Source organism: Betta splendens, chromosome 19 (assembly GCF_900634795.4).
Source record: "Betta splendens chromosome 19, fBetSpl5.4, whole genome shotgun sequence".
Lineage (NCBI taxonomy): Eukaryota > Metazoa > Chordata > Actinopteri > Anabantiformes > Osphronemidae > Betta > Betta splendens.
Genome location: NC_040898.2, coordinates 2,254,199 through 2,273,188, shown reverse-complemented (window position 1 = coordinate 2,273,188; position 18,990 = coordinate 2,254,199). Strand labels below are relative to the sequence as shown.

The following is an 18,990-nucleotide window of genomic DNA, read 5'->3' as shown; positions in this document are numbered from 1 at the left end:
AACATCACAAGGGTATTGCACATTAGGGTTTCCTTATGAACTAATAAAGATAGGACAATCACATTTTTAATATTCTTTTTTATGTAAAATAGTTTTGGCAGCCTTTATTTTTTGTTACAAATAACACATAGTTTTCCAATAATTTGCCCTTTCCACTGTTCCACTGAATGTCTGTTAATGAATTATGCTGCCTATAAGTCTCATAAAAATGTGAAGAAAGTGTATGAATTGTATTTCTTTTGTTATTGAATGCATTACACCATATAGCCATGACTCTGTAACCAATTGAAATGAAAAATGTAAATAAAAATGGACTGTGTATTGATGTCAACTTAGAAACAAATGCTTGTTTAACTGTAACTGCTGTTTTTAGTTTCTGGTCATCCAGTACATTTGCTCTTTCCCTGATAATTATGTCAAAGCACTTAATCTACACCAACATGGATTAGTGAGGCAAGATTTACTCCAAACCAGTATATGCATTTACAATCTACTTCAGACAATAACATCTAAAAGCTGAAACCTACTACTACTACTATTTAGTAAAGTAAATAAAAGTAAGTAAAAAAATGTTGTCTCATATGTGGCATGTACATGTTTTCTTCGCTAATGGAATCTCACCAGGATGGTATGATCTTCGTGTTTAGATTTAGTTTCCATACAGCATAAAAATGCATAGGCATTTTTGTATAAAATGTATAATAATACAGAATTCCTATTTAAAGGTTTGGAAATTTAACAAAAAGCCTGATCCCTACATTAAATTTAGCTTAGGCAATAGTGAAATTAAATTGGGTTAGTTGATAGCTGGCTACAATCTTCTTATCTACAAAAGCAAAAATTCAATAGAATAGTCCTTACTGTCTCCAACAATGGCTTTTAGTCCGAGTGGTGCCATGATGAGCCTTCTGCTGGTTATAGAACCCTAGAAAACTCTGCCGTGCCACAACTGTTTAGCTTATAAGTACAAGTAATAGACTTCCGTTTCATTTGACTCCAAAATAAAAGTCCTTAGGGAGGGGGTAGATTCAGCTAAGCATCTATTTAAGGGATTATGGTGCATCCCAGCTTCTTTTCATTAATATAGATTAACATGTCTTACCAGAAAATAGCTGAAATAAGATAAGACAGTCCAGTACAGTCTTATCTTACCTGACATTATACTGTCAGGTAAACAGTATAACAGTATAATGTTCTAAGAGCTGCAATAGTGTGAAATTATTAACCAGACAGCAAAGGCAATTTCATCCTTTCCATTCCAAAAAACACATTGTAAACTCTTTCCCATACTCATGTATGAAAATGTATGAAGAGTAATTCACATTATTACTGATGTGTTAGCAATGTTAATAAAAGCAAACAACAAAATGAATATTAAACGTAACTAGAAAAAGCATTTCCATAAGGAAATGCACAGTGAATGCTTTCATGCTGTTGTATTGCTGAACTATTGCTGAAAGTATCTGATGAATTGAATGTAGAGCTGTATATATCTGAAGAGGTGGTTTAAACTTAGCTGAATGTACACAAAGGAAGCAGGAAGCGTAGATAAATGTATCTGAAGAGAATTGGCAGTTGTTTAAGCAGAGCTGAATATTTGCAGAAGAAGCTAAAGCAGTTTAATTTCAAATTGAGGTAAGTTGAAAAAGATATTGAAGATATATTGAAGAATTAATTTTACGGAAGGTAAAGCTCAAGGTATTAAGCAGCTGAATATTCTAATTAAATAGTTTCAAATTCAAGAGCTGAAAGAATAGCTCAAAGTTGTGGAAACATTCAACATAGCTGAAAGTAGCTGTAAAGGAAGTAGCTGAATGTTAAATTGAGAAAACTTGGAGCTTTAAAGGAAGCATCATCAGATAAATGCTTAGGAGTAAAATAGTCTTATAATAATCATAATTGACCAGTCAGAAGCGGAAATTGTGCCATTGAAGCTAAAGAAGAACATTGATGCTTTTATTCTGAAAGGATTTGATGGAGGTGTGTGTGGGTAATTACTAAACTATAAATCTGTAGTCATATTTAACCAGTCAAATCCAAAAACGTTATTATAAATGTTAAAGCTTTATAATGGTGCTTTTATTTTGAAAGGATTTGAAGAATATGTGGTCAATTACTAAACAATTAAATAGTGTTATGATTTAGCAGTAATTAACCAGTCAGAGGGGGAAAAATTACAAAAATATTTAGAAAAGAAAATGGTAACACTTTATAATAACTACACCTTATTCATCCTTAGTTAACCGTGAATAAGTACTTAATTAATGATGAGAAAAGCATCAATTAGGCATGACTCATACTTGATAACACGTCTGGTGTCGTCACGGATGGTGACTAAGATGATGAATAAGGTTGTTATTCGCTGTTTATTCATACATAATAAATCACGAAAAGATGATTTATTAACTGGTCACTCACTGGTGCATTGGATAAAGTTTTCTCACAAAGAAAATAATCACCGGGAGAGTCACTCTGCCCCTCGGGGACTCTTGCCTGTGGTTACGTGCGAGACGCTTGGAATTCCGTGTGTCCTTGTGTGTCTGGAGCCACTATCCATCGAAGATGCGGAGGATCTATTCATTTTTTGGACTTTGATAACAGGGCTAATCATAATTGGCTTTGGTGGTGCCCTGCTTTATCGGAAGATTAGAAAATCTGCAGCATGCTCATTGGCATGTCCACCTGCTGTGGAGTTACAAACGCCCCTGGGCGATATGCTGTGTATGGGCACCTGTGTGGAGTTCCACATACCACCTGCTGTGGTTGATAGTGTGATGATTGTAGCCTAAATCAGGGAGTATGCAATAAGCACGCCACTCATCACTGATAAATGATGAACCTCACAAGAAAAGCAATCAAAGGCACTAGATGACTCAGCTGAGTGTTGCTGAACTTGCTGCAATTTCATCAGCCATCATATCAATCTGCCATAATCTTAGACCCTGACAAAAACTGAAAAGACAAAATAAAATGTACTTTTGTATCAAGGAAAAGGTATTCAGAATTGCAATGTATCATAATATTTGTGGTTACCCATCCATCCATCCATTTTCATCCGCTTATCCGGGGCCGGGTCGCGGGGGCAGCAGTCTGAGCAGAGAGTTCCAGACTTCCCTCTCCCCAGACACTTCCTCCAGCTCTTCCGGTGGGACCCCAAGACGTTCCCAGGCCAGCCGAGAGACGTAGTCTCTCCAGCGAGTCCTGGGTCTTCCTCTGGGCCTCCTACCGGTGGGATATGCCCGGAACACCTCCCCAGGGAGGCGTCCAGGAGGCATCCGAACCAGATGCCCGAGCCACCTCAACTGGCTCTTCTCGATGTGGAGGAGCAGCGACTTTATTCCGAGCTCCTCCCGGGTGACTCCTCACTTTATCTCTAAGGGAGCGCCCAGCCACCCTGCGGAAGAAGCTCGTTTCAGCTGCTTGTATCCGTGACCTTGCCCTTTCGGTCATGACCCAAAGCTCATGACCATAGGTCAGGGTAAGAACGTAGATTGACCAGTAAATTGAGAGCTATGCCTTTTGGCTCAGCTCCCTCTTCACCACGATGGACCGATACACCGACCGCATTACTGCAGCCGCCGCACCAATCCGTCTGTCAAACTCACGCTCCTTCCTTCCCTCACTCGTGAACAAGACCCCAAGATACTCCTCCACTTGGGGTAGGAACTCTCCTCCAACCTGGAGAGAGCAAACCACCGTTTTCCGGTCGAGAACCATGGCCTCAGATTTGGAGGAACTGATTCTCATCCCAGCCGCTTCACACTCAGCTGCAAACCGCACCAGCGCACGCTAGAGGTCCTGGCCTGATGAAGCCAACAGGACAACATCATCTGCAAAAAGCAGAGATGCTATCCTGTGGTCCCCAAACCAGACCCCCTCCGGCCCCTGGCTGCGCCTAGAAATTCTGTCCATAAAAATAATGAACAGAACCGCTGACAAAGGGCAGCCCTGCCAGAGACAAACATGCACCGGGAACAGGCCTGACTTATTGCTGGCAATGCGAACCAAGCTCCTGCTCCGGTTGTACAGAGACCGAACAGCCCTTAGCAAAGGGCCCTGGACTCCATACTCCGGAGCACCCCCCACAGGATGTCACAAGGGACGCGGCCGAATGCCTTCTCCAGATCCACAAAGCACATGTAGACTGGTTGGGAAAACTCCCACAAACCCTCAAGCACCCTGCTGAGGGCATAAAGCTGGTCCAGCGTTCCACGACCAGGCCGAAAACCACATTGTTCCTCCTGTATCCGAGGTTCAACTATCGGCCGAATTCTCCTCTCCAGTACCCTGGCATAGACTTTCCCAGGGAGGCTGAGAGGTGTGATCCCCCTATAGTTGGAACACACTCTCCTGTCCCCCTTCTTGTGAAGAGGGACAACGACCCCGGTTGTCCAGTCCAGAGGAACTGTCCCCCTCGTCCACGCGATGTTGCAGAGGCGTGTCACCTAAGACAGCCCCACAACATCCAGAGACTTGAGGTACTCAGGATGGATCTCATACACCCCCGCTGCTCTGCCACCGAGGAGCTTACTAACTGTCACGGCTTCCGAGGTAGCGGACCCACATGCACAGCGAAGACAAGACTTGAGTGGTAACGCAGTTTACTTAATTCGTGGTCAGGCAAACGAAGGTCAATACACCGAGCAGGCAGGTACAGTACAGACAGGGTTTAGGCAAGCGGTGGTCACAAGGCAGGCTAGGGTCAACTTACGGCAAGGCAGGATCATAGACGAGACAAGAATCAGGGTCAGGAGAAGCAAGGTCATACACAGGTTCAAGATCATGAGGATAAACGCTGGATTGCTGACTAATGCACATAGACAATCTGGCAACCGGTTGGTGTGAGAGGTGGTGCTTAAGTAGTGGCAATTGATGGTTAGATGGGGAACAGGTGTGTGGTCTGGAGCAGGAAGTAAAGCTGGCAGTAACTAATAATGGCTGAGGCAGGAAGTGACAATAACATAAAACCGGAAATGAACATAAACAATGGTGCAGTGACTGAGTCCATGACAGAACCCCCCCGTCTAGGGCGGATTCCTAGACGGCCCAGGGAGGTCTGGGTGGGCTTGATGGAACTCCCGGATGAGGCTGGGGTCCAGGATGTCCCGTGCCGGGATCCATGATCTCTCTTCTGGTCCGTACCCCTCCCAGTCAACGAGGTACTGCAGCCCACGACCACGCCGCCGACTGTTCAGCAATACCCGGACCGTGTAAGCCGGGCCCCCATCGATGAGCCGTGGTGGAGGAGGTAGGGGCGTGGGGGGAACCAGAGGGCTAGAGTGGAATGGCTTGAGTCGACTGACGTGGAAGGTAGGGTGGATACGCATGGTTCTAGGCAAGGAGAGTCTGACAGAAGATGGGTTAATGATACGCTCTATGACGAAGGGTCCAATGAATCTTTGAGACAGCTTACGTGACTGGGTCTTGATGGGTAGGTCCTTGGTGGAGAGCCACACCTGCTGACCTACGGCATAGCTGGGTGCCTGTGATCGATGACGATCCGCTGTCCTCTTGTGGCGCTCTTGGCATGCGAGCATAGCGTTAACCAGGTGCGTCGACAACGGCGAAGGAGGGCATGTGCGGCCGGGATGACGACCTCCCCCTCCAATGATTGGAAGAGTGGGGGCTGGTAGCCGTATGCGCACTGGAACGGTGACAGACCTGTGGAGGAGCAAGGCAGGGTATTGTGGGCGTACTCCACCCAGAGGAGTTGTTGGCTCCAGGTGGATGGGCTGGTGGAGGCAAGAAGACGAAGCCCGGTCTCCAACTGCTGATTGGTCCGCTCCGTCTGGCCGTTGGACTCCGGGTGGTATCCGGAAGTCAGGCTGACCTGGGCACCGAGCAGGGTGCAAAACTCGTGCCAGAACCGAGAGACAAACTGGGGTCCTCTATCGGAGACCACATCCTTGGGGAAACCATGGAGCCGGAACACGTGCTCAAGCACTGCCTGAGCTGTCTGCTTGGCTGACGGGAGTCTGGGCAGAGGAATGAAATGGGTCATGCGGGAAAATCGATCAATTACCGTGAGGACCACTGTGTTACCCCCGGAGGGAGGTAACCCCGTGACGAAATCCAGTGCTATGTGGGACCAGGGTCGATGAGGCACGGGCAGAGGCTGGAGGAACCCCGGAGGGCGCTGGTTTGAGGTCTTGTGGGTCGAACAGACTGGGCAGGCTGCCACGTACTCCCTGATGTCTTTGAGGGCTGACGGCCACCAGAACCGACTGCCCACCACAAAAGCCGTCCGTTGGACTCCCGGGTGGCAGCTAAAGGTGGAGGTGTGGGCCCAGTGGATCACCTCCCCCCGAAGCTCCGGGGGCACGAACAGCCGATTCGGTGGGCACGCTGGGTGTGGAGGCAATCCGCGGGTGGCCTCCTTCACCCGAACCTCGACAGACCAGGTGACCGCCCCTACTAGGCAAGATGCGGGCAGGATAGTCGATGGCGTCTCCACCTCCTCCCCTGACTCGTGGACTCGGGATAGGGCATCCGGCTTGGTGTTCTTTGACCCTGGACGGTAGGAGAGGTGGAAGTTGAAACGGGAGAAAAACAAGGACCAACGGGCTTGGCGGGAGTTCAGACGCTTAGCGGTATTGATGTATTCCAGATTCTTGTGGTCGGTGAACACCAGGAACGGCTGCTCGGCGCCCTCGAGCCAGTGACGCCACTCTTCCAGAGCCACCTTGACCGCGAGTAGTTCCCGGTTACCAATGTCGTAGTTGCGTTCTGCAGGGGAGAGTTTGCGGGACAAGAAGGCACATGGATGCAGTCGCCCACCTTCAGGATCACGCTGGGATAGTACCGCACCCACGCCGGAGTCAGATGCATCTACCTCCACCACGAACTGACGAGCCGGGTCCGGCATCCGCAGCACCGGGGCCAAAGTGAAACTGGCCTTGAGCTGGAGAAACGCCCGATTGGCTTCTGTGGTCCACTGGAAAGTTGTCCTGGGGGAAGTGAGAGCATGAAGAGGGGAGGCGATTGCGCTGAAGCGGCGGATAAAGCGTCTATAGAAATTTGCAAACCCCAGGAACCGTTGGACGTCCCGACGAGACTGGGGAACGGGCCACTCTGTCACAGCCTGGGTCTTGGCAGGGTCCATCTGAATTCCCTCCGGGGAAATCACGAAACCTAGGAATGAGATGGTGGTGACATGGAACTCGCACTTTTCTGCCTTGACGTATAACCGGTGCTCCAGCAGCTTCCTCAGGACCTGGCGTACATGATCACGATGTTCTTCTTCACTCCGAGAAAATACCAGGATGTCGTCTAAATAGACGAAAACAAACACGTTAATCATGGAACTTAGCACGTCGTTCACCAGCGCCTGGAAGACGGCCGGCGCGTTGGTGAGTCCAAATGGCATGACTAGATATTCATAGTGTCCGGTGGGGGTATTAAAAGCCGTCTTCCACTCATCCCCCTCTCTGATGCGAACTAGATGGTAAGCATTCCTCAGGTCAAGCTTGGTGAAGACCTTGGCATCGGCTAGGAGCTCGAAAGCGGACGAGAGCAAGGGTAAGGGGTAGGAGTCCCGAACGGTGATGGCGTTAAGCCCCCGGTAATCAATGCAAGGTCGCAGGGACCCGTCCTTCTTCCCCACAAAGAAGAACCCGGCCCCCGCCGGCGAGGAGGACTGGTTGATGTACGCCGTCATGGCTTGGCGTTCTGGAGCGGAGAGCTGGTATAGTCTGCTCTTGGGTGGCGTGGTTCCGGGGCGAAGATTGATCGCGCAGTCGTGTGCCCGATGCGGCGGCAGGCTGGTGGCTCTGACCTTGCTGAAGACGGCTTGGAGGTCATGATAGCAGGATGGTACCTCAGACAGATCGATCTCCTCCATGCTGGACTCCGGGGACGGTTCTGCCGTGGTCTCGGACGCTGCCCCGAAACATGAATCGCGACAGCTGGAACCCCATTCCACCACCTCTCCGGTCCTCCAGTCGAGGCGGGGGTTGTGTCGGCGAAGCCAGGTGTATCCAAGAACGACTGGGTGATAGGAGGACTCGACCACGTGGAAGTGGATCTGCTCGGAGTGGCCATCGGCAAATGTCAACGTCACAGGGCCGGTGCGGTGAGTCACCCTCCACAGCCGGTGGCCATCCAAGGCTGTTGCTTCCATCGAGGCGGGCAGGGGCACCGTGCTAACACCTAGCCGTCTCACAAGTCTGGAGTCCATGAGGCTGGTGTCAGCACCTGAGTCCACCAGGACCGCTTGCTGGACAGACTGGGATTTCACGGATAAGGTGACGGTGGGCACGGGTCGGGCGGAGGCATGACACATAGAAGACTGGCTCACCACTATCCTCCGGACTAGTGGTGAGCGGGGGCTTTTACTGGGCAAGCTACTGCGATGTGGCCCGGCTGGCCACAATATAAACACAATCCGAGTGCCCGTCTGCGGTTCTTCTCGGCTTCGGGCAACCGAATCCGCCCCACCTCCATTGGTTCGCCAGTGGATCCTGACTTAACCGCTTCTATGGGCTCCACCAATCCCGGGGCATAGGGCGTGGTCCGACGCTCAGTCGGCTGCGGAATCCCTCGTACCGCCAGATTGGGTGGGGCCGCCGCACTGCGAGACGGCGGTCGAGGATGGCGGGGGGGTGTGGACCGCTCCTCCTCTCTGCATTCGCGGTCACTGCTCCACAACCGGCGATCCACCTTGATGGCGAGCGCGATGACCTCGTCCAACTCAGATGGAAGCTCGGTGGCCGCCAGGCCGTTCTTGACCTGCCGCGCCAATCCTGCTAGGAACACGTCGATCAAAGCGGTGGAGTCCCACCCCGCCTCCGCAGCTAGTGTGCGGAACTCGATGGCGTAAGACGCCGCGGGTCGGTCGCCCTGACGGAGACTCGTTAGTCGCTGGGCCGCTTCGCGTCCCGGCGTTATTTCTTGGAAAATGCGCTTCAGCGCTTGGGAAAAAGCAACAAAAGTGCTCAGGCAGGCGGAGTTATTCTGCCATTCGGCCGTTGCCCACAGCTCTGCTCTGCCCGACAAGTGGGAAACGGCGTACGCCACCTTGGCTCGCTCGGTGGGGAAGTCCGGCGCGTGCAGCTCAAACTGGATCTCACATTGGGTGATAAACGCTCGACAGTCACCTGAGTCTCCGGAGAAGCGTGCTGGAGCTCCCAGATGAACGTTCGGTGCAGGAGGACGCGGAGTCGGAGCGACGGGCACAGCTGGAGCGGGCGCCGGCGTCAGCCCCGCGGCGAGTAGCTGGGTAAGTAGCTTCAGCTGTTCCCCATACGCATTTACCTGCGCCTCTTGTCGCGCTGCGTGCTGAGCTAACTCCTGAAGCAGCACTCCGGTCTGTTCCTCTTGTTTGCGGATCCGTTCCGCCTGGGCTTGGAGCTCGGTCCGGATGGTCTCGGCGCTGGCTGGGTCCATGTTTGGCCAGATTGTACTGTCACGGCTTCCGAGGTAGCGGACCCACATGCACAGCGAAGACAAGACTTGAGTGGTAACGCAGTTTACTTAATTCGTGGTCAGGCAAACGAAGGTCAATACACCGAGCAGGCAGGTACAGTACAGACAGGGTTTAGGCAAGCGGTGGTCACAAGGCAGGCTAGGGTCAACTTACGGCAAGGCAGGATCATAGACGAGACAAGAATCAGGGTCAGGAGAAGCAAGGTCATACACAGGTTTAAGATCATGAGGATAAACGCTGGATTGCTGACTAATGCACATAGACAATCTGGCAACCGGTTGGTGTGAGAGGTGGTGCTTAAGTAGTGGCAATTGATGGTTAGATGGGGAACAGGTGTGTGGTCTGGAGCAGGAAGTAAAGCTGGCTGTAACTAATAATGGCTGAGGCAGGAAGTGACAATAACATAAAACCGGAAATGAACATAAACAATGGTGCAGTGACTGAGTCCATGACAACTAACTACCTCAGTGACCTCAGCCTGGGTGATGGGCGAGTCCGCCTCTGAGTCCCCTGCCTCTGCTTCCTCAAGGAGATCCTCAAAGTACTCCTTCCACCGTCCAATAACATCCCCAGTTGAGGTCAACAGCTCCCCACCTCCACTGAAAACAGAGTTGGTAAAGAAGTGCTTCCCCCTCCTGAGGCGCCGAACAGTTTGCCAGAATCTCTTTGAGGCCGAGCGATAGTCCTCCTCCATGGCCTCCCCGAACTCCTCCCAGGCCCGAATTTTTGCCTCCGCAACGGCACGGGCTGCAGCACGCTTGGCCTGCCGGTACCCATCAGCTGCCTCAGGAGTCCCACAGGTCAACCATACCTGATATGACTCCTTCTTCAGCTCCACCACCGGGTTCGGGGATTACAACCACGACAGGCACCAGAGACCCTGCGTCCACAGCTCGGGGTCCACTCGGACTCTATGTCTCCAACTTCCCTCGGAATCTGGTCGAAGCTCTCCCGGAGGTGTGAGTTAAAGGTCCGTCTAACAGAGGGTTCAGCCAGGCATTCCCAACAGACCCTCACAATACGTTTGGGCCTGCCAAGTCGTTCCAGCCTCCTTCCCTGCCAGCGGATCCTACTCACCACCAGGTGGTGATCAGTTGACAGCTCAGCCCCTCTCTTCACCCGAGTGTCCAAAACATATAAACATATAGCCGAAGGTCAGGTCAAACGACTACAAAGTCTATCATCGACCTCCGGCCTAGGGTGTCCTGGTGCCATGTGCACCGATGGACACCCTTATGTTCAAACATGGTTTTATGGCCAAACTGTGCCTAGCACAGATGCCCAATAACATAACAACATTCGGGTTCAGATCAGGGAGGCCGTTCCTCCTAATCACGCCTCTCCAGGTATCACTGTCGTTACCTACGTGGGCATTGAAATCTCCCAGAAGAACGATGGGGTCCCCATTTGGAGCGCTTTCCAACACTCCCTCCAGAGACCCCAACAAGGCCGGGTACTCCACACTACCATTTGGCCCGTAAGCACAAATGACAGTGAGTGACCTATCCCCCACCCGAAGGCGCAGGGAAGCGACCCTCTTGTCCACTGGGGAAAACTCCAACACATGGCGACTAAGCTGGGGAGCTATGAGCAAGCCCACACCAGCCCGCCGCTTAACATTATTCACCCAAAGGGTGAGGCAGACGTTGGTGCATGAACAATGCCACTTGTGGAAGCCAGGGCGATGTGAGGGGCTCCGCCACTACGCCCATCCAGCAAGCAGAGGAAGGAATCCCAGCAGCCAGGGAGCCCACACACCTTCAGTTCCAGGAGGGCAGGTGTTGCAACCCAAGCTGCCCACACAGAGCCCCCCAGGCAGAGCTGCAGCAGCAACAGAGACAGCACCCGAGGCCAGAGTGGGCCACCGGGGGTCAACGCTGTCCGCCCCATGAGAACCAGGGGCAAACACTCCCCCCGGCGGGAGGGTCGTAGAGTAGAGCCCGAGGACCCACGGTCCGTAGGGAGCCCGCCAGAAGATGCCCCCGCGCCCAGAGTGGGGCCCGCCCCCAGTCCACCACCCCCACATGGGCGGAGCGGGGCCTACCCCATCGGCCCGACCTCATCCCCTGGCGCCACAGCGGCCTGCAGCACAAGGCCAGCAATTGGTGAGGTCAGCAGAAAAGAGACCACCCAGGCAGACGATCATCGTACCCCGGGCGAAAAAACGGACCCCCCACACTTCAACCGCACCACACGCATACCAACTCACACAAACACAGACGCATACACCCACCCACATGTGCAACACACATCATCACATCAACACACACACACACACACCATAGACTCTCTCACAACAAACTCGTCAATCATACGCGAACCAATGCACTCTCAGATACATTCTCGCACCCACACCATTCGCTTGATCACATTCGTGGGGAGGGTAGGTCTCCTGCCTGCCGTCCATGTGGCCCCAGGCAGGGACCGCAGCTCCTCCCGAGCCCCGACCAACCCCCCCAACCCGGGGGAGGCAGAGGGCAGTAGAAAAAGGTACCCCAGAACCCTGCAACCCAGCTTGGACGTGAGTGTGTGGAACTAAAGTGCACTGAAGGTGGGTGACACCTCCAGGAGCACAACCGCTGGCTGACGGTGTGTCCCCCGGACAGTGCCCCCCTTCGCCCTAAATGTCTTTTTGCAGTTAAAACTGGGTGGTGATCTCTCCATCAGGGCCAGTGGCCGAGGCCACAACTGGCCTCAGCCCCAGGCCCCAGTGAAAGAGCCCACCCCCGGCCCTAAATGTATGTGTATGTAGCTAAGTATGAGGAACTTTGGGAGATACCCAATTCTCCGGGGGGTCCAGCAGACAGAGCCATCAACGGGAAGGCTCCGTCTACTGGCCCCCCCGGAAGGAGCCCCCAGATTCCTGGACAAGTGTGTATGACTAATGCAATTAAAACTGCAGAGCATCCCACTTGGAAGGGACGGAACCACTTCCCAGTAGCCCCGGTCCCTCCATCAGCAGGACGCCCCTTGCAGACCTAAGTGGATGAATGCGGAGAAATGTAGTTGGGAAGCAGAGCACCAGGGTCCGCAGAGCCAGGTTCCCGACTGGCTCTGCTACCTATCCCACCCACCCCCCACAACCCCCAGCCAGGAAGGGACAGCCGAGACCCAGGGACCGCAGTACTACTGCCCAGGCGCCACACGCAGCACAGCCAGAACCATCCTCACCCTTCTTTCACACTTACCCATTCTCTCGCTCAAGTATGCCCATGCTCGCCCTGTGTAGTGTGACACTCAAACCCACACACATACTCTGCGGTTGTGCATTGAGGGCCAGCCTCCGCCCAGGGCCCAATGAAGGTTCTAGCCTGAGTAGTCCGCCAACCCCCCCTGCAACAGGCCCGAGCAGTTACCAGAGGGCGTCGGACCGCTAGGGCAGGCAGCGCCCCACCCGAGCAGGGGCAGCGCCCCAGGGGAGAGACACCCCTCCGGGCACAGGCAGGCACCCCCAGAGGGAGTCCCCCGGACTCAGGTCACCCAGGTCTCCACCCCCAGGTCCGCCCCCACACACCGGCAGGGAGGCCCGCCTCCGGCTCCCCGGAGACAGGCACACGCCAACCCTCAAAATGGTCCCACCCCGGCACAGGGCCGCCGGTCTCAGCAGCCACCACACCCCCGCCGCAGGGGACCCATGCGGCCAGCCCAGAGTCCACCAACCCGTTGTCCCGGTTCCTTAGGCAGGCAGGCACCACCAACCACTAGTCACCCCCCCTCCACTGTGCAAGACATGACGCAGCACCCGAGCCCCACGCATCCTTACCTGGAAATGGAATCAATCAGAGTATAGTTTTGGTCATTGATTTGATGAAGCAGACAATGTGTCTAAGGTGGTATAATCTAACAAGCTGTTCAGGTATTGAGTAATGCTTAATTTTTTTTTAGTTTTCCAGTTCACGAGGATGATTTTCTTTGCGACACAGAGGGCAGAAAGAAGTGTGTGTGATGAGTTTGTCTCTAGATCAAGCCCACTTAGATCTCCTAGAAGACAAAGTGCAGGGGCTGCTGGGATTGGACAGCTTAACTGGGTTGACAGGTGTTCACATACTCTTTGCCAAAATTGCTGCACAGGTGAACATGACCAGAATGCATGTAGGAATCTATCTGCTGTGTTATCTGTACAGTGAGGGCAAATATTTGAGTTTGTGAGACCCATTTGGAACATCCTTTGTCCTGTATAGTTAGTTCTATGAAGAATTTTGTATTGTATTAGTTGTAAATTTGTATTTTTTGTCATTCTGAATAAATTAGAACATATGTTATTCCAGAACGTGTAATTAGTGGTGATATTGAGATCAGCTTCCCATTTAGAGATCGGAAGGCTCACTGTCTGGTCTACATTGTAAATTAAGATATAGATTTTGGATACTGTCTTTTTCCCTGATATATCAATAAATCGCTCTATTACTGGCGGTGGTTGCATGTGGATGGCAGTATTTTTACTTTTTGCATTAAGTATTGACTTTAGTTGTTGGTATTCTAAGAAATTGGCACTAGTGATTTCATAGTGAGACACTAGTTCTTCAAAAGAGGTAAACTTGTCTCTTGTGAAAACATGTTTCAGATGTGTTATCCCTTTGATATGCCAAGTTGGAAAGTGTATTGCCTTTTTGTTTTGTATGATGTCTGGATTGTTCCAGAGAGGTGTGTTTTGGCAAAGAGTAAGCGAAGACCCATTAATTTTAAGAAACTCCCACCAGGCTTGCAGAGATGCTTTTATGCTAATGTTCTGGTAACAACTATGATGTTTGATTTTGGTGCTGATAAAGGGCAGATCTGCAACTTTAATATTTCCACAAAATGTTTGTTCAATGTCTATCCAGGAGGAGTCTGCTGGCATGGGTTTTATCCATTTGTGGACATGGTTCAGTCTATTGGCAAGAAAATAGTGGTGGAAGTTAGGTAGTTCTAGGCCGCCGCAGCGTCTGGATTTTTGAAGAGTTTTTAAACTAATTCGTGGTGGCTTGGTTTTCCACAAAAACTGTGAGATGTAGGAGTCTAATGTCTTAAACCACGCCTGGGCTGGCTGAGTTGGAATTATTGAAAATATGTAATTAATTTTTGGCAGGATCATCATTTTTATGGTGGCAATTCTTCCCATGAGTGAAATGGGTAAGGACTGCCATCTTTGGAGGTTGGCTTCTATTTGTTTTAATAATGGATTGTAGTTTAGATCAATAAGCTCTGATAGCCTAGACGACAATTCAATGCCCAAGTATTTAATGTTCCCTGAATGGAGTGTGGTAGAGGGGATGTTAGTCACCTTAAGGTTAAGTGGTAGCACTATAGATTTGGTCCAGTTAATAGAGTACTCTGAAAGTCCTGAGAATTCATCTATGAGGCTGATAGTTGTAGGAAGAGACGTCTGTGGCTCCAGGAGAAACAGTAACACATCGTCAGCATATAAACTTATTTTATGATTTACTGATTTGGTCGATATTCCAGTAATTCCTTCATGTCTTATTGCTGCGGCTAGAGGTTCAATAAATATTGCAAATAGTGATGGGGAAAGTGGGCAGCCCTGTCTTGTCCCTCTATGCAGATTAAACCTTGGTGAGATCTGGTTGTTTGTTCTGACTGCAGCGTTTGCTGAGTTGTATAATATTTGGATCCAGTCTATGAATGTTTCCCCAATGCCGAATTTGTGCAGAGTGGCTAAAAGAAACTTCCAGTTTACTCTATCGAAAGCTTTTTCTGCATCTAAGGAGACGATGGCTGACTCTAGTTTATGGATGGTGACATAATCAATTAAATTAATTAGTCTGTTCATATTGTTAGTTGACTGTCTACCTTTATTGAAGCCTGTTTGATCAGAGTGAATTATATATGGAGTGATTTTTTCTAATCTTCTAGCAAGTGCTTTACACACTATTTTTAGATCTACATTTATTAGTGAAATTGGTCTATAACTCGATGGGAGTGTAGGGTCTTTTCCTGGTTTTTGGAGCAGGCTTATGAAGGCAGAATTCATATTTGTGGGTAATGAATGTTGTTGTTTAATTTCAGCTAACATTTTGTAAAAGCTGGGTGCCAGCATGGACCAGAACTCTTTATAAAATTCAGTTGGGAATCCATCTGGTCCTGGAGCTTTTTTATTGGGCATCTCCTGCAGAGCTTCATGTAGTTCTGCCAAAGATAACAATGAGTCTAGAGTTGTAGATTGTTCTTCATTTAGCTTTGGCAGTTCTAGTTTATTCAGAAACGCCTCTATGGCTGAGGTGGGTGGATCTATTTGGGACGTATATAACTCTTGGTAAAAGTTTTTAAAGGTATCATTTATTTCATGGGGATCACGAGTAATGTTGCCTTCCTTATTAGTTATTGAATGGATGATTTGTTTCTCTTTATTATTTTTTAATTGGTTAGCTAGAAATTTACCACATTTATTAGCATGGTCAAAGTTCTCCCAGCGTAATTGGTCTATCTGAAACTGAGTTTTGCAATCAATTATATTATTTAATTTCAGCTTTAGATTCTTTAGGTCTTCTAGGACATCATTGGTTGGAAAGGCTGCATATTTAATCTCTAGAGATTTTATTTTTTGCTCTAATTCTAATTCAAGTAACATGTCCTTTTTTTTCTTGTGTGATGAATATGAAATAATTCTACCGCGCATAACTGCCTTCCCAGTCTCCCAAAGAACACAGGGTGAGATTTCCGGTGTATCGTTGATTTCTATAAAGGTTTTCCATTCTCTCCTGACATAACTGATGAAGTCTTGATCATTGAGTAATGATGTATTAAACCTCCAATTCCTGGTTGATGGTGTGGCTGTCTTAATCAACGAAATGGACATTGGTGCATGATCACTGATTGTGATAGAGTGAATATTGGTGTCAGAGACATCTTGTAGGACTGAGTTATTTACTAAAATATAATCTATACGGGAGTGAGAGTGGTGAACTGGTGAGAAAAAGGTATATTCCCTGGATGTAGGATGAAGAGAACGCCATGTGTCACAGAGACCGAAATCATCCATGTACTGTTTTAAGGTCTGTACTGATTGCCAGTTCCTGTTGCTCACAGCTTTGCTTAGCCTGTCCAACTCTGGGTTAAATACTAAATTAAAGTCCCCTCCTACTATAAGTTTGGAACCAGAGTGAGCAGACAGTGATGTGAAGAAGCTGTGAAAGAAAGAGGGGTCGTCAGCATTAGGGCCGTACACATTAGCTATGCAGTATTCATTGTTTCCTATCAAGATATTAATGATTATATATCTCCCTTCTGGATCTACAATGGTATCGTTATGCGTAAAGTTAATCTTTTTATTTATCAGGATGGCGACCCCTCTTTGTTTAGAATTGTAACCGGCTAAGTAAGCATGTGGGAACTCTGCTGATGCCAGAGTGTAATTTATAATTTTGGGAATATGAGTTTCCTGTAGTAAAACAATGTCTGCTTGTAGGGTTTTCAAATGGTTAAATATTTTAAATCGTTTCTCCTTCTTATTGATTCCACGTACATTCCAAGTGACAATCTTCAGTGGTGTCATATCTTACCTGACTGCTGTGGATCACTAGTCTTGTGTGTATGTAGTGTGACAGACCCTAGGTGTGTGGCTAACCTTAAGTACCTGTGTATTCTGAGTTGTGTGTTACCTATGTATGTGCACGTGTTTCCCCTGTGCAGTAGATGTTTGTGTGTGGCTGCTGGAGGGCTACATAGCTGGCTGACTATGTGGAAGAAGAATAGAGAAAAGAAGGATGTAGACAGTGTGGAGTGAAAGTAGGTGAAGGAAAAAGAGTAAAGGGAAGGAAGATTAAAGTGAAAGGGAAGTGAGTGATTACGTATGGTGAGCGCTTTGCAAAGTGAGTGAGTGAGTGACATTAGAATGACAATAAACATTTATATGAAACATCTGCGAGAGAACGAGTTTGAATACTGGATGTAAAGTTATAACACATAGTTGCATTGCATCTATTATTTTTTTTAACAAACCTTATACATTAAACCATTGTTTTTACATACCACCTGCTAGTACAGCCACGGAGTTGCTTCGCGGTCCCGGTAGAGCTCTCCGTTGACGTACAGTTTGTCGACGCTGATGACAGCCCTGCAGCCTTCTGCCATGAACCTCTTACGGATGGGGAACAGTCGGCGGCGGCGGTCGAGGATCTCCTTGGGGAACTGGTCGTTGACGCTGTAGTCGGTTCCCTTCAGCTGTCTGCCCCGGCTCTTAACCAGTTCCTTCGCCTTAAAGTCATGAAACTTGGCAACGATGGGTCGGGGGTGCTGGCCATCCGGTCGTCTTCCTCCAAGTCTATGCGAACGGTGGAACGCCATTTTGTCGACAACTTCCGCTGGAATCTTCATCTGTTGTTTAATGAAGTTTTTAATTGTGGTTTCCGTGTTTTCCTCTGCCTGTTCTGGAATCCCCGAGAACACCAGGTTGTCCCTCATGCTGCGGGCCTGCAGATCGATGATACCTTCTTTTATTTTTTTATTTTCGGCCGCTAGCTGAGCCACATCCTCCGTCAGGGACTGCACCGTTCCTTTCAGGGCCTCGTTCTCGGTGGCGAGAGAAATCACCTGCTGCTGGCTAAATTCCAGGGAGTCGCGGAGGGCCATAAACTCTTTGTGGAGGAGTTCCACTAGCGCCAGACGTGCGTCGAAGCTTGATATTTTTTTCTCGATTGACTCCAGGATGTCCGTGATGTTTTTATCCGCCGAGCTAGCTCCAGGTGACTCAGGTGAGTCAGACGGACGGGAACGCTTGTTGGGAGCCGTCTCCTTTTTCCCCATTACCAGACGCTCGAAGCACTCGTCGATGTACTCGAAACTTTCTTCGGTGTTATCCAGAATGGTAGGGTGGTTGATTATTTTCCGTAAAATAAGGTAGTTATTTATTTAAATTGGCAGATAGTTTGTCGCGCTGTTGTTTACTACCGGTGTCGCGCCGCCTTGTTGAATTTCTCGTGCTGTTCTCGCAGAGTCTCGCGTTCTCTCACAGCATCTCGTGCAACCTGCAAGGATCTTCTCCTTGCAGAAATGCACGCAACAATCTGGCAACTGGCTGGTGTGTGAGGTGTGAGACTACATACTGGTGCTAATGGCTGATTATAGTCAGGTGTGCGAGATGAGGACCGGTGGTGACATGAATAACAGCTGTGGTGTGAGTGTGGCAGGAAGTCCTTCAAAGTAAAATCGGAACTGAAGTCCCAAAATATGACACATTCGACCTTAGAGTCAGATTTTGGATGAAATGTATGGTTAAACTCTACTACGAGGACGAGGAAGCCAGTTTTGCTGTTACAGTGAATCCAGTGACCGTGACGTTTGATTCCCGCGGCGGATCACGGCTACACGCTGTCACAAACTCATAATCGCTTGTCGTTTCCTGTCTTTCTTTGTTCAGCTTCCTGTTTATCATTTCTCATTACTGCCTGCTTTACTTCCGGTTCCTCAGCCACCAGCTGTAATCCATCAGCAATCACCTTGGTACTTAAGCACCAGCTCTTAGCCTGCCCAGTGGCCAGATTGTCTACGTTATTACTACCCAGCATTCCAGCATTACCTTTGTATCTAGACCCGTGCATGACTCTGCCTACCCTGACCTTGTCTCCTGC

General features: G+C 49.4%; 1 protein-coding gene across 8 annotated transcripts in view; it reads right to left on the bottom strand.

Moving 5' to 3' along the window:
- stxbp1b (syntaxin binding protein 1b) overlaps window positions 1-968 on the bottom strand; it is a 160,048-nt gene extending 159,080 nt beyond the window's left edge. For 2 of the 8 annotated variants that reach the window (XM_055504163.1, XM_055504162.1), the window contains exon 1: window positions 862-906. Coding sequence is in view for 1 of the 8 variants with exons in the window: in XM_055504157.1 (XP_055360132.1) it covers window positions 862-898 (37 nt within the window). In the remaining 7 variants the exon portion in view is untranslated. Of the gene's footprint in view, window positions 1-621; window positions 835-861 lie in introns of those variants that run through there. The other 6 variants (XM_055504154.1, XM_055504156.1, XM_055504157.1 and 3 more) reach the window with 5 other exon arrangements.
- Window positions 969-18,990: the final 18,022 nt, after the last annotated feature.